The following is a 15,010-nucleotide window of genomic DNA, read 5'->3' as shown; positions in this document are numbered from 1 at the left end:
GCCCCTAAGCCTGTGCCTCTCAAGATTAGATCCACTGAGGTTTTTAGAGCTTTTTTTCTGTTTTCCAAGCAGTGAAGGATTCTTTTCTTTTGGAGGTCGTTGTCCATGAACTGCACCTTCTGTTTTTTAAATATAGCAGGAAATGGGAACTGTGTTTGGGCATTCCCAACAAAGGAAGCACAGGACTGACAACCCACAGCTACTGCTGCTTTGACTTGCAGTTGCTTTGGCCCAAACAATGGTGACTGATGCCTCAAGTAACCTGTAGAGGTCTATAGTTAGGCCTTGAAACTATAAGGGAGCAGAGAGAGCAGTTGTGGGTTTGTTTGGGCCAGGAAGAGGCAAAGCTCATGCTCTGCCAGGCCTGGTGATGGCAGCTGTGATCTTCCTTTCTTACAGGCAGCTACTTCCATCAGTAGAATAACAGAAATGGTGGCCCAGAAGTTTGGAACCTACTGTACAGGAGATCTTAATATTTCACAAATGATATGTCCCATAGTAACACCCAAAGGAGTGCACCAGTTCATAATGCAGTCACAAAGATCACAGATACTCCCGTCTCAGTAAAATGTAGCTCAATAGCCTACAAACTTCTGCTTGAGTTCAACTTCCAACCCTTCCTCAACATAGCCTTCAATATTATGATAAGCTGCTGACGTGCTCGAGAACTTGGGCAGGAGTAGATGGAGTTGCTCTTGAGTAGCTCCATTCCTTTCTTTGTAAGAGGGCCCAGAGAGTAGCATTGGGGAATTGTTCATTGGCTCAGAGGGCTCTTTCTTAGGAGCCACCAGGAGAGTTTGTAATTAAGTATGGATTAGTGTCTTCCATATGCTAATATTACTCAGTGACTGTATATTTCAATCTTTTCGGACTTTGCTGATGTGATTGTAATAATGATCTGGGCATAGCTGAGGGCTCATAGACCAGACTAGTATCATAAATACAGGGCAGAGAAGCAACCAAAAGAAACTGTATTTTGTTTTAACATTTTTATAACATATAACAAGTGATGATTATTTCCCTCTTGCTCAATAATGTTTGTCATTCCCTGCTGTGTTCCTTCCACACCTACACATACTGTTAGACTCCCTTCATTGCTCCCAGTCTGCCAGCAGGGTACAAGGCGATAGCCATGGTCTCTTCTCCCATCAGAAGGGGAAGGAGAAAGTTACCATTGGGTGTTGTTCTCTGATGGGCTTGGCTGTGTCTCTACTGAGCCTGCTATTTGTAATACCCACCTGACCTTTCTTGCCTCTCATCTTTGCTCACAGGACCCCTGTTTCCCACAAAATGTGTCAATAGCTCAGTCCAACTGTGATTGCAGCTCCAGGTGCTGAACATAGACAGTTACTATACAAATCACACACTGCTGCTAGAAACCTTGTCCTTCAACAAGGTTCTCAAGCAAGTGCCTAACTTTAAGCATATGAGTAGTTCTACTAGAGTGATTGAGGCATAAAATTAAGAATATGCTTATAATGCTTAGATACAGATCTCTACTGTTTGAACTAATGGAAAAGTCCCTTAGCTACTACTAGCAAGTCCCATATTCTCTGTCTGAGTCAACTGCTAAAGTGAAACTTGATTATATGCATAAATCCAGTACATTACAAAAGGATCTAAATCTTATTAGGGGCACATTGGGGGAAGCCCTGCTAAATGTAAGCTTTCAGCATTTTATTGTCTCTTTAGCATAAAAGGGGGACATTAATATACAATACCTTCCAGTGTAGGCATTGGAATTTTAAGCTGATGATGATATTTTAAACACTATTTTAAAGCTGTGATGTTAGTATTGCTTTCCTGGAATTAATTTGATTGTTATTCTTCATGCCTTATGCTTTTTATTGTACTGTCTCCTATTACTTGTTACCCATAGACTTTACATCTGTTTCTTCTAAATCAGTGATACAGGACTGAAAAGCTTTCTTTAATTACAGAAATAACTTGCTGCCAAAAGAAAAACAACTTTATATTGGTGTGAGAGGTTTGCTTCCTGTTAATGTTATATAAGGTTAAATTTAATATTTTGCCTCTCATTCTTACTGATTTGTCTCCTATATCTGTTTGTCTCAGTGGGCCCAATCCTGTCACTCCAACTGGTCTTCAGTGGTACTATTTATAAGAGTAAGCCTTACTTTTAGGACTAAGTCTTGCTGAATTGGACCCTTTCTCCAGTCCCAGGAGGATGGAAAAGGAGGAAAGAAATATACCCGATTGGGTGGGGTTTGCATATGGAGAACAACGTGAGATATTTTGTTCTCAAGAAAAAAAAATGGGAGGAGTGCCAGGTTTTTTACTCCACCCTTCAGATCTGTCCATTTAAAGGCACTTGTTGTTCCAACACTGCAGTTTCATCAAAGGCAACAAACATGGCAAAACAACAGAACAAATTAGTTGATGAAATAGAGAAAGTGCTGGAAAAGTCTAAAGGGTTTTCCCTTAAGGATCTGCTGTTCTTCTATCAGGGAACCCCATACCCTGTCTCTGTATGCAGTGCAGAGACATTCCAGGCCCTGGAAAACTTAGAAGCCAGAAGAGATGATATGGTGTTGGTGTCTTACCCCAAATGCGGTGAATACAGTCAATGTTATTACAATGTAAAATATAAAATGTCATAAATAACCACATGGTGTAATAAGAGGGAAAATAACATCTATTTTAGGTTTTAGTTCTGCATAAGTTTTGTAGGGATTTTAAATTGGCATTGCTGATACAAACAGAGACTATAATGTTTTATCCTGTGTCATTTTAATTGTGCATTGTATTGGATTGTTTCTTTTCAGTATAGTTTGCCTTTCTGCCAGGATATCTTTCTTTAATTATTCCGTACTGCAGGTGGCTGCATACTAGAGAAGATGCTGTACATGAAAGCAAATTCTGCTCATTTGATACCCTTCATTTGAAAAGATGGGTGTAGCCTACTGTGCAATAAAGTTACATGTAACAAAAAAAATAATCGTTACTAATTATGATGGAAAAGTGACAGGACGTATTGGCTATTTTTGCAGTTTAAGCTTTTCTTTAATATTTTTAAATTTCAAGTTGTTTTTGCCAGATCTGATATGATTTTCCTAGTGACTAGAAAACAGTCCAGACCAGAATATAGTACACCAATAGTCCATGTTCCTTTTTCTTGTGGACTGTGGAGAGAGACATTTTGAGACTGAAGCGATGGGGATTTATGGTTTTAGGAGATAATATGGATATAAGAGAGGATCTCTACCTTACAAAGTGGTCTGCAGAGGAGAACCTGTGCAATTTTATTTAATCTTTTGTTGAGAAACCTGTTACAATAGAATGAATAAATGATGTAATCCAGTTGGGGCCCAATCATAAAGACCTTATTGCGGGCCTAATTGTGAGATATGCTGATCACCCATGGGAGTTTTGCCTTAGTAAGGAAATTGGCTTGCAGTGGTTAAGGTAAATATCTCAACCATGGAGAGATAGGAAGCCAAAGCAGTGGAAATGGGACAAATACAAAATAAAAGATGAGCTGAAAATGTGGATCTGATTTTGAATATCCCATAATTTAGGGATTTTGGGGATCGTAGGTTTTTTGTCTGGCCCAATATGAGGATAAGGGCTATTTACATAATTTGGTTTGGTTTAGATTTCAAACACCAGTATAGTTTGGAGATATTCAGAAATTCAGTTAGTTTAATTAGTCACACCTGGCTCTATACCTTTGTCTGCGCTGGGGGGATTTTTTATAAAATTCCCCACTATTGCTAATACTAATGCATCTTGTGATAAATCAATGATGGGAAATTTGAACAAGGGACAAGGCATTGCTAATAAGTTCAGAGGAATGAATCTGCAGCTCCCTCTAACAGAGTGGGGCAGCTGGAGAATTTTGAAACCCTGCAATAGGCTTACATCAATGAAAAGGCATTTGTTAAGGGTTACACTGAACACAAGAGAAGGGAACAGAAAATATTACATATGTCTAATGTGGTGTAGTAACCCATTGCCAGCAAAACCTTATTTATTTTTAAATTTCCTGACATTTGAGTGCTTAATCTCACAACCTTAACTAGCATTAAATGGAACTTTTGCATTTAATTTCCCAAGTTTTATAAAGGAAAAAATGGAGAGGATGGGGTGTGTGTAAAGAACTAAAAGGAAAACAGGAAATTGGGTGGTGCAGTTTAAAACTCTGTCTTTGAGGTGCTGAGCTCCATTGATTCCCATTGGTATAATAACCAGAACGGGTGCTTAGCCTCTTGCAGGATTGAGCATAAAGAACCACAGGTTAGCTCTGTAGGGCTAAACATCTATTTACAGGTGTCTTTACCATGTGAACAAATAGAATCTAGCTATTTGGTAGCCCTATAAAAACAGGTGTCTGATTTTTCCCTAGCCAGTTTCTCAAATATGTCTGATATTGAGCCCAATTTTGGAAGGAGCTGACTGTCCCATTCCCAGTGCTGAGCACTCACAACTCCCATTGACTTTACTGGGAATTTTGTATAGTCAGCACCTCAGAGGATTAGGCCTGATGAAAATTCTCAGATTTGAATCCAAACTTCCCTTCATCTTCCAAAGCCTTACAGTTGTCCTATTTCTTGTTATTTATTCAGGATCGTGAAAGTTAAACTACAGAAAATCTCACTATGTGAAATGCTTCCCACATCTTGGGTATCCACAATAGAAGAGAAAATGTTAACTGATGTGGAAAATCTTTATGCTGTGTAGGGTGAAGGAAAATGTAGATTCAGAAGGTAATACTCTCTGCTGTTAACCCAGACGTTTGAGAGGTGGTAGGGAAACTAGAGACTTGGTATTTCAGGCCTATCAAGTAACATCCTTAAGAATGTAACTTTTATTTGTGAATTGATGGTATGTAATGAGCAAGTGAGGGCATAGAATTGTAGAGAGTGCTGTTGCTGGCTCTAGTCTGCATTTAAATAAGGAGATGAATATAGCTTTATGAAGAAACAATAATAATAATTGGCACTTCTACAGCATCTGCTATCTGGGGATCTCAAGGCACTTTACAAAGATAGGGTGAATTCACCTCTGGACAGAGTGCCAGTGCCAGACCACTTGAGTGGATCACTTGAGACCTAGTGCCTGGTCCTCATTTGGTTCCTAGTGCTTAAGTAGGATTTAAGTGGTGCATAGGCCTTGTACAAGGGTGAATTTCACCCATTCAGGAATTTAGTCTCACAACACCTGTTAAGTAGGGAAGTACAGTTAACCCTCTTTTACAGAGAATCACACTGAGGCAGAGATTATTATTTATAAAGCTGCACAGGCATGCGTGGTGCTTTACAGGTGAATACAAAGACAAGATCTCAACCCCATGAGCTAACAATGTAAAGCTAATATGAAAACACAAGAGGACAAGAGACTGAAGAGTGAGGAAGTTGGGGAGAAGAATGGAGAAAGAAGGATAACATCCTTTCAGGCCACAGCTTTCCACAGAAAGCATGAGGTTAAAGCTATTTGCATCATGCATTTCTTGTTGTTTCTGGCATGCACAGGGGGATTTCTCAGTGCACAGAAAGTTATGGCTCAGCCAACTCTGCAGCACCGTCTCCATGGACCCTTAGGAAAACCTTCCAAGGGGATCTCCACAAGGACCAGGGGGATGATGCTATGGACCAAGGACACACATTGTTGTCATCCATCCTTGCCACCTCTCTATGGCAACCAGCAGCGAATCATGCTGGTTACCTTTAGAGAAGAGTACTCATGGAAACCTCTGAAGAGGTTACTCCAAGGAGCAGAAACAGGTGGGAAGTTATCTAACAATACAGTTCCATTGGAGCAACCCTATCAGGTAGCCAGAGAAGTGATGGGACAGACAAAGGGCTCCAGGCCCAGTGTAGAGAAGGATTTGGACAATCCATGAGTGAAGTACCCCATGTTTATTTGTTAATCGGGGGTGATAGACACCCTCTCTCTGACAGAATGATCTGAGGCTCTCTGTGAGCTTCCAACACCCCAATCCCTTCCTGCAAGTTATTGCAGGGAAGGCGCTATGTTCCCCTTGTTTTTTCTCTATTTTAGAAATATTTTTTAAAAATATACAAATACATCAATGGCTAAATTCTATTCCTATTCCACACATCACTAGGTCTCAGTAAGTTTGACCCGTATGGGATCTGAGCAGAATAAAGCCCAAAGTGCAGGCTGTCAAGTAGCAGTTTAGGATTTTGTTTTTATTTTTTAAGATTTTATTGTATTTAGTCCCTTGAGAATTTCAGTAGAATTATTTTCACATTGACAAATTGATATCATACTGTGTTAAGCAGTGTAATGAGAAGGTTCTGAGATCTTTGATAAGCTTCTGATCCATTGTATTTTTGTTTGTTTGTCCAGGTGCAAATTGGCTTATCCAGCTCTTAAATGATTTGATATTTACAACTTCCCAGACTAAACATATAAACACGGAGCTGCCGTTTATTGAATGTGGAGATCCAGAAAAATATCAGGTTAGTATGAAATAAATACTGAAACAATTTAAAGTCTGGTATTTTTCTCTCCCATGCCTACACATACAAGTTATTGAAATAAACCCATGCATGCTAGATTACTTTTTCTCCTGAAGAAAAACCCTAGATAACTACTGAACTTTGATTAGCATGAGAATGTGCTATTCCACATGTGCCAACATTTCACATTGTGGTTGCACCCACTTAACAAAACTATTCTCCCTTATTGTTTTATTTATATTTAAAGAGGATGAAACAGTTTCCATCTCCAAGGATTTTGGCAACACACCTCCATTATGATAATCTCCCCAAGTCTATCTTCAAGAATAAAGCCAAGGTGAGCTTTCTGTCTGTCTGTCAATATCCACTTGTATAATATTTGCATAGCATCTTAGAGCCCAGATCCCTCACTAGGGTCAGGATCCAAGGTGGTGGTAGTGAAGTGAAGGTGACTCTAAACCACTTTTACACTCCTGTCCTGGAGCCAGGTTAATACCTGGTGTAACATAGAGCAGCATTAGGGTTGTTCTAATTGACATCAGCAGGAACAGCCCTCTAGAGGCTGTTCCAGTAGCCACGAATCACTGTAGTGCAGTGCTTTACACCTACCCTCTGTCCTTTGTGCTAGAAGGATGGGAGGGGATAGTGTAGAGATGGGTATGCTTCAAATGTGAAGTTGCGGAACTATTATCTAAGGTTTGTAACCTGTCCTTTAAATGGGCTTCTGTACCCAATGACTTGAAAGTTAGCTAATGTAACGCTAATATTTAAAAAGGGCTCTAGAGGTGGTCCTGGCAATTACAGACCGGGTAAGTCTAACGTCGGTACCGGGCAAATTAGTCGAAACAATAGTTAAGAATAAAATTATCAGACACATAGAAAAACATAAACTGTTGAGCAATAGTCAACATGGTTTCTGTAAAGGGAAATCGTGTCTTACTAATCTATTAGCGTTCTTTGAAGGGGTCAACAAACGTGGACAAGGGGGATCCAGTGGACATAGCATACTTAGATTTCCAGAAAGCTTTTGACAAGGTCCCTCACCAAAGGCTCTTACGTAAATTAAGTTGTCATGGGATAAAAGGGAAGGTCCTTTCATGGATTGAGAACTGGTTAAAAGACCGGAACAAAGGGTAGGAATTAATGGTAAATTCTCAGAATGGAGAGGGGTAACTAGCGGTGTTCCCCATGGGTCAGTCCTCGGACCAGTCTTATTCAACTTATTATAAATGATCTGGAGAAAGGGGTAAACAGTGAGGTGGCAAAGTTTGCAGATGATACTAAACTGCTCAAGATAGTTAAGACCAAAGCAGACTGTGATGAACTTCAAAAGGATCTCACAAAACTAAGTGATTGGGCAACAAAATGGCAAATGAAATTTAATATGGATAAATGTAAAGTAATGCACATTGAAAAAAATAACCCCAACTATACATACAATACAATGGGGGCTAATTTAGCTACAAGAAGTCAGGAAAAAGATCTTGGAGTCATCGTGGATAGTTCTCTGAAGATGTCCGCGCAGTGTGCAGAGGCAGTCAAAAAAGCAAACAGGATGTTAGGGATCATTAAAAAGGGGATAGAGAATAAGACTGAGAATATATTATTGCCCTTATATAAATCGATGGTACGCCCACATCTCGAATACTGCGTACAGATGTGGTCTCCTCATCTAAAAAAAGATATACTGGCACTAGAAAAGGTTTAGAAAAGGGCAACTAAAATGATTAGGGGTTTGGAACGGGTCCCATATGAGGAGAGATTAAAGAGGCTAGGACTCTTCAGCTTGGAAAAGAGGAGACTAAGGGGGAATATGATAGAGGTATATAAAATCATGAGTGATGTGGAGAAAGTGAATAAGGAAAAGTTATTTATTTATTCCCATTATACAAGAACTAGGGGTCACCAAATGAAATTAATAGGCAGCAGGTTTAAAACAAATACAAGGAAGTTCTTCTTCACGCAGCGCACAGTCAACTTGTGGAACTCCTTACCTGAGGAGGTTGTGAAGGCTAGGACTATAACGGCATTTAAAAGAGAACTGGATAAATTCATGGTGGTTAAGTCCATTAATGGATATTAATGATAGTAATATAGGCTTTTTCGTTTCATTTTTATGATTCTTTGATCACAAGATCAAGCTTTAAAAGTGGCCAGAGTCTTTATTATGGCCATCATTTTGAGCTTGCTTTTCATGTCTTACATATAAATGAAAATATTTAATAGCTACAGTACATTACTGGTTACAGAATGTTTGGTTGTACTATCACTGTAGTTATCCCGGGAAATAAAAGATCTAAAAATTGCTAACCTCTTCCTCCCACTCCAGATACTAGTGTTGTTTCGAAATCCTAAAGATACAGCTGCATCGTTTTTTCATTTCTATAACAAGGCTTTAGACGTCCCCAGTTATAACTCCTGGGATGAGTTCTTCTCAGAGTTCATGAGTGGAAAAGGTACAATTACTATTTTTGAATGTAGAATCTGAAAGATTAAGCAGCAGAAAAAAATGTTTTAAATAAATTAAATGGGGCCAATATGAAAACAGCTGTGTAATGCTAAAATTAATTGGTAGTTATTGTTCATGATAAGATGCAATTGAACTCCAGAATGTGAGGAAAGTTCTAAGATAGTGCTGCTTCTGGGCATTATGTTGTCCCTTGAATCATGAACTTGCATAGTAGTTTAATGTGTTGTGCAAAATCTCTGCCAACTAGGGCCAGCTTCAAGAAAGATGTGATGAGAATTAAAAGTGCTAGTGAAGACAGTTCAGTTTCTGCATCTGGGACCAAATCAAAATCCCAGTTCTAAGCATGTCCTAGATCTATATAGAGATCTGGACTTGGCTGCTCAGAATGATCCCTAATAACAGCATATATACTTATGGAAGCTAAAACAATAGTATAGATAGAGGAGTTTATGCTTCAGGACATAAACCTCTTGCCTACAGGAGTCAGAGAGAAATCTCGCCTTCTCCATTGTACAACACTGCACAACTGAACAGATGTTCTGTTATGGTTTTCTGCATTGGTATAATCTGAAGGCAGCAGAAAGTGATTCTTAGTTAGAGAGAAATAAAAGCATAATTATTGAACATACAGGCTGAAGCTTGTTTTCTATCTCCTTTTCAGTCAGCTGGGGTTCCTATTTTGACCACGCAGTTGCCTGGAACAAACACATTGAGGATGAAAATATTATGATTATAACATATGAAGACCTGAAAGAGGTAAAGCTGTTGCTACTTGCAGGCAAGGCTTATCTGAGCCTGCTCCTATTCAAGTCAATGGCAAAGCTCCTAGTGACTTCAATGAGAGATAATGGAGCCCAAAACATCTTATAGCAATAAGTTGAGCATGGATACAAATCTGTAGCACTTTGCATCAAGGTGATGTAAAATGCACTGTGTGTGAAAGTACTATTAATGCATCAAGATCACACACCTGTCAAACAGGGAACACCATTTTTCAGAGCAAGCATATTATGTTACCACTTTCACTACTTTGCTTTCAGAACCTGGCTTCTGGAGTGAAGCAAATAGCTGAATTCTTTGGATTCTCTCCAACGGCAGAGCAGATTCAGTTTATTGCAGACAGGGGAAGCTTCCAAGCAATGAGAGAAAAATCCCAGGAGATCTATGGCTCAGTTGGTCCGATTCTCTTCCGTAAAGGTAAATTTGTCTTTAAAAAAAATCCAAGGATTGTCAGTGGTTACATTTCATTTAATTTTGACAGGAATCTGGAACAGGAGGCAATCAACCTTTCTTCCTTTCTAGTTATCTAGGTTAGAAATGGTTTGAGAAACGCAGATGGTACTTTTAGAGAGTCACTTGATTTTTCCACATGGGTCAAAATCAATAAATAGACCACTTTGATTACCCTGTTTCCTTAAAGCATAGCACAGCTGGTACTCTGTTCAGCCTTCCCCAGCTCCCATTAAAATAATGGGAAGATTCCCACTGACTTCTGTGGGAGATGGAACGGGTTCTAAAACTTGATTTAGGCCATAAATCTCTATGGAATTTTCTTCTTGAGTTTCTTAGGCAACTGCTGGGATTAATTATAGTCCTGAATCAAAATCTTGGATCTAAGCAATCTATAGGTTGACAACTATCTTTGGAATGGGCCAGACTAAAGTCCCAGATCCATACATCCTCAGATTTAGGGGTATTCAAAATCTGGATCCAAATTTTGCAGGTGCGGACAATCTGTTCTTGCAGTTGTGAGTCATACTTATGAACTCTTTGGGCCTTTGCACTGCACCTTGTATAGTGTTTTACACCTGTGCAAAAACAACCAAAACGGAAGAAAAGCATTATATCCACTCTTTATACTCCTCTTGTAGTGGTGTAAATGACTATACAAGGTGCAGGCAATGGTGGTTCAGGCCCTGTATGCACTTTTCCTCTTCTGACCAGATGTTTATTTCTGGTACATAAACATGCATTGTTCCCAAATATCATAATAAAGGAATCTTGATTCTTCTTTTAAAGCAGTCCCTACATTCATCGTAGTCAAGAGTATTCTTTTCTTACTTTTGTTTATTCCAGGTGCTGTTGGAGATTGGAAGAACCTTTTTACTGAAGCTCAAAGCCAGGAAATGGATGCTAAATTTAAAGAGTGTTTAGGGGGAACCAAGCTGGAAGCACATCTGAAGTATGATGTGCACTGCAAGGCCTGAGAATGGTTACAGAAAAGTCTCACTTTGATATGTGCTTTTAATTTTTTTTTATATACTCTAAAAGGAATACTTTAAATCAGGATGAATATCTCAGTTGTAATTTGTAGCTTGTTAGTGTAAGATTACATTTCTGCTAAGTTTGGTTCTGTCATATCGTCAGCATACAGGCTTCAGTTAGGTAAAACACTTAAGCACATGCTTAATTTTAAGCACCTGCTTAAATCCTAGTGTAGTCAGTGGGATTATTCATAAATTAAGCAAGAGCTTAAGTGTTTTGTGGACCAGAGATAAGATTACTTGCTTTAAATTAAATTATGCTTACATGGTTTGCAGAATTGAAGCTTGAATGAAGAAGTGTTATCTATCCATGTGTAGGTTGAAATTTTGATGTAAGCAAGTTAAGAGAGACATAAGTGGTGCTGCCCCAAAATTCAGTTCACTGTTCCTCCTAAATTGGGAAGTGTTATGCAAAGACTATTGAAGGCCAAGAAATAATGAAAAGGGAACTAGAGTGGTGAGCGCAAATTAATATAATAGGTGTAAATTCTAACAAAGTCATTTAGTGGGAGCAAGGTACTTGGAAAGCAGTGATGGAAAAGAGACCAAAGGGTGATTGTGGGCTGCTAGTGAGACATGAGTTTGTAATATGACATCGGCAACAAAAAAGCCAATTCAGTTTGGGGCTGCAAATCCAAAGGTTTTGTATCATGGACCAGGGACGTGACATGCCTTCGGTGTGTGACCATGGGGAGATTGCACCAGGATTACTCCTGTAATTTAGGACACCTAGATACCAGAAAAACTTAGCCAAAGTGGGGAAAATTCATGGAAAAGCGACATAAGTGATCAGGGATTTATAAGGAATAAAATAGTGTAACTATGCACTATGGATCGTTGTATCTCCATTATTATACTAGAACAGAAAGAGTGGAATTGATTAGAGTGCTGAAATAGTTAGGAATAATGGGATGAAAGTGAGGAAAGAAATGTTTAGAGTGCATTATCAGAAAACATTTCCAGAACCCTAACTGTGGAAGTGTCCCAACAGGTTTCTACAGCTTCTCATCGCGTGCGTGATTTTAAAACTAGATTGGAGAAAGCACTTGAGCTATAAAGAACAATTCTACAGAGGCAATGGGAGGGACTAGACCTGCTAGGCTTTTTCCATCTCTGATTTCTATAGCTCAAGGAGTTATCAGTCTATGCTCACTGATGAAAATGAGCTATGTTTCTAATATTATTAAAATGTACTTTGGGCTAGATTGTGCATTTAGACACATTCCCCTCAAGAGCAGGGCCGGCTTTAAGCCGATTCGGCCTATTCCCCAGAATGGGCCCCCGCGCCTAAGAGGGCGCCGCAACGTCCGGGGCTGCCGGCAGAGCAGGAGGAAAGGAAAAAAAAAAAAAAGCGGTGTCCTGCTTCTCCCCCCTCCCTCCAGTGCTTGTGCCGCCATACAGCTGATCAGCGCAAGCCTGGGAGGGAGGGGTTAGGAGGAGGAAGGCAGCGTGCTTGGGGAAGATGCGGGGCCAGGGCGGAGATTTGGGGAGGGATCCAATGGGGCAGTGAGGGGGCGGGGCTGGGGGCGGGGCGGAGTTGTGGGGCCCCGCACCTGCTAAAGCCGGCCCTGCTCAAGAGTCATCCCGCCAAAGCACAATTCCTCCCTGCTCCGCTTTTGCTCCAGGTAAGGAATAAGTTACATCAGCCCTTGAAAGGGTGTAGTTTACTTCTCCCTCTTGCACCAAGCCAGCTATTCCAGCCTGTGAGGGATGGTAAGGGGTAGAGCTAAGACTCCATCCCCTTGCTGTCCACTTTCTTGAAGCAGGAAGCTCACAAACAGGGAAGAATTAGTAGGGGAAGCAAAACTGGATGGGAACCTGGGAGGCAGTGACCATGAGATGGTCGAATTCAGGATCCTGACACAAGGAAGAAAGGAGAGCAGCAGAATACGGACCCTGGACTTCAGAAAAGCAGACTTTGACTCTCTCAGGGAACAGATGGGCAGGATCCCCTGGGAGAATAACATGAAGGGCAAAGGGGTCCAGGAGAGCTGGCTGTATTTTAAAGAATCCTTATTGTGGTTGCAGGAACAAACCATCCCTATGTGTAGAAAGAATAGTAAATATGGCAGGCGACCAGCTTGGCTTAACAGTGAAATCCTTGCTGACCTTAAACACAAAAAAGAAGCTTACAAGAAGTGGAAGATTGGACAAATGACCAGGGAGGAGTATAAAGATATTGCTCAGGCATGCAAGAGTGAAATCAGGAAGGCCAAATCGCACTTGGAGTTGCAGCTAGCAACTTTGTTAAGAGTAACAAAAAGGGTTTCTTCAGGTATGTTAGCAACAAGAAGAAAGTCAAGGAAAGTGTGGGCCCCTTACTGAATGAGGGAGGCAACCTAGTGACGGAGGATGTGGAAAAAGCTAATGTACTCAATGCTTTTTTTGCCTCTGTCTTCACAAAAACAAGGTCAGCTCCCAGACTGCTGGACTGGGCAGCACAGTATGGGGAGGAGGTGACCAGCCCTCCGTGGAGAAAGAAGTGGTTCAGGACTATTTAGAAAAACTGGATGAGCACAAATCCATGGGGCCGGATGCGCTGCATCCGAGGGTGCTAAAGGAGTTGGCGGATGTGATTGCGGAGCCATTGGCCATCATCTTTGAAAACTCATGGCGATCGGGGGAGGTCCCGCATGACTGGAAAAAGGCTAATGTAGTGCCCATCTTTAAAAAAGGGAAGGCGGAGGATCCGGGGAACTACAGGCCAGTCAGCCTCACCTCAGTCCCTGGAAAAATCATGGAGCAGGTCCTCAAGGAATCAATTATGAAACACTTAGAGGAGAGGAAAGTGATCAGGAACAGTCAGCATGTATTCACCAAGGGGAAGTCGTGCCTGACTAACCTAATTGCCTTCTATGATGAGATAACTGGCTCTGTGGATGTGGGGAAAGCAGTGGGTATCCTTGACTTTAGCAAAGCTTTTGATACGTTCTCCCACAGTATTCTTGCCACCAAGTTAAAGAAGTACGGGCTGGATGAATGGACTGTAAGGTGGATAGAAAGCTGGCTAGATCGTCGGGCTCAACGGGTAGTGATCAATGGCTCCATGTCTAGTTGGCAGCCGGTTTCAAGCGGAGTGCCCCAAGCGTCGGTCCTGGGGCAGGTTTTGTTTAATATCTTTATTAATGATCTGGAGGATGGTGCGGACTGCACTCTCAGCAAGTTTGCAAATGACACTAAACTGGGAGGCGTGGTAGATACACTAGAGGGTAGGGATCGGATACAGAGGAACCTAGACAAATTAGAGGATTGGCCCAAATAAAACCTAATGAGGTTCAACAAGGACAAGTGCAGAGTCCTGCACTTAGGACTGAATAATCCTATGCACTGCTACAGACTAGGGACCGAATGGCTAGGTAGCAATTCTGCAGAAAAGGACCTAGGGGTCACAGTGGACGAGAAGCTGGATATAAGTCAACAGTGTGCTCTTGTTGCCAAGAAGGCTAATGGCATTTTGGGCTGTATAAGTAGGGGCATTGCCAGCAGATCGGGGAACATGATTGTTCCCCTTTATTCGACATTGGTGAGGCCTCCTCTGGAGTACTGTGTCCAGTTTTGGGCCCCACACTACAAGAAGGATGTGGAAAAATTGGAAAGAGTCCAGCGGAGGGCAACAAAAATGATTAGGGGTCTGGAGCACATGACTTATGAGGAGAGGCTGAGGGAACTGTGATTGTTTAGTCTCCAGAAGAGAAGAATGAGGGGGGATTTGATAGCTGCTTTCAACTACCTGAAGGGGGGTTCCAAAGAGGATGGAGCTCGGCTGTTCTCAGTGGTGGCAGATGACAGAACAAGGAGCAATGGTCTCAAGTTGCAGTGGGGGAAGTCTA

General features: G+C 41.0%; 1 protein-coding gene across 1 annotated transcript; it reads left to right on the top strand.

Moving 5' to 3' along the window:
- Positions 1–1,279: 1,279 nt before the first annotated feature.
- On the top strand, positions 1,280–12,473 carry LOC117874635 (sulfotransferase 6B1-like). The gene is made up of 7 exons (XM_034764960.1): positions 1,280–2,574; positions 6,334–6,446; positions 6,694–6,783; positions 8,776–8,902; positions 9,578–9,672; positions 9,957–10,113; positions 10,993–12,473. The coding sequence occupies exons 1-7, from the start codon at positions 2,235–2,237 to the stop codon at positions 11,121–11,123; spliced, it is 1,053 nt and encodes a 350-aa protein (XP_034620851.1). The 5' UTR covers positions 1,280–2,234; the 3' UTR covers positions 11,124–12,473.
- The last annotated feature ends 2,537 nt before the right edge of the window (positions 12,474–15,010 follow it).

The sequence above is a fragment of the Trachemys scripta genome, chromosome 3 (assembly GCF_013100865.1).
Source record: "Trachemys scripta elegans isolate TJP31775 chromosome 3, CAS_Tse_1.0, whole genome shotgun sequence".
NCBI classification, from domain to species: Eukaryota; Metazoa; Chordata; order Testudines; family Emydidae; genus Trachemys; species Trachemys scripta.
This window is presented reverse-complemented; position numbering and strand designations above follow the sequence as displayed.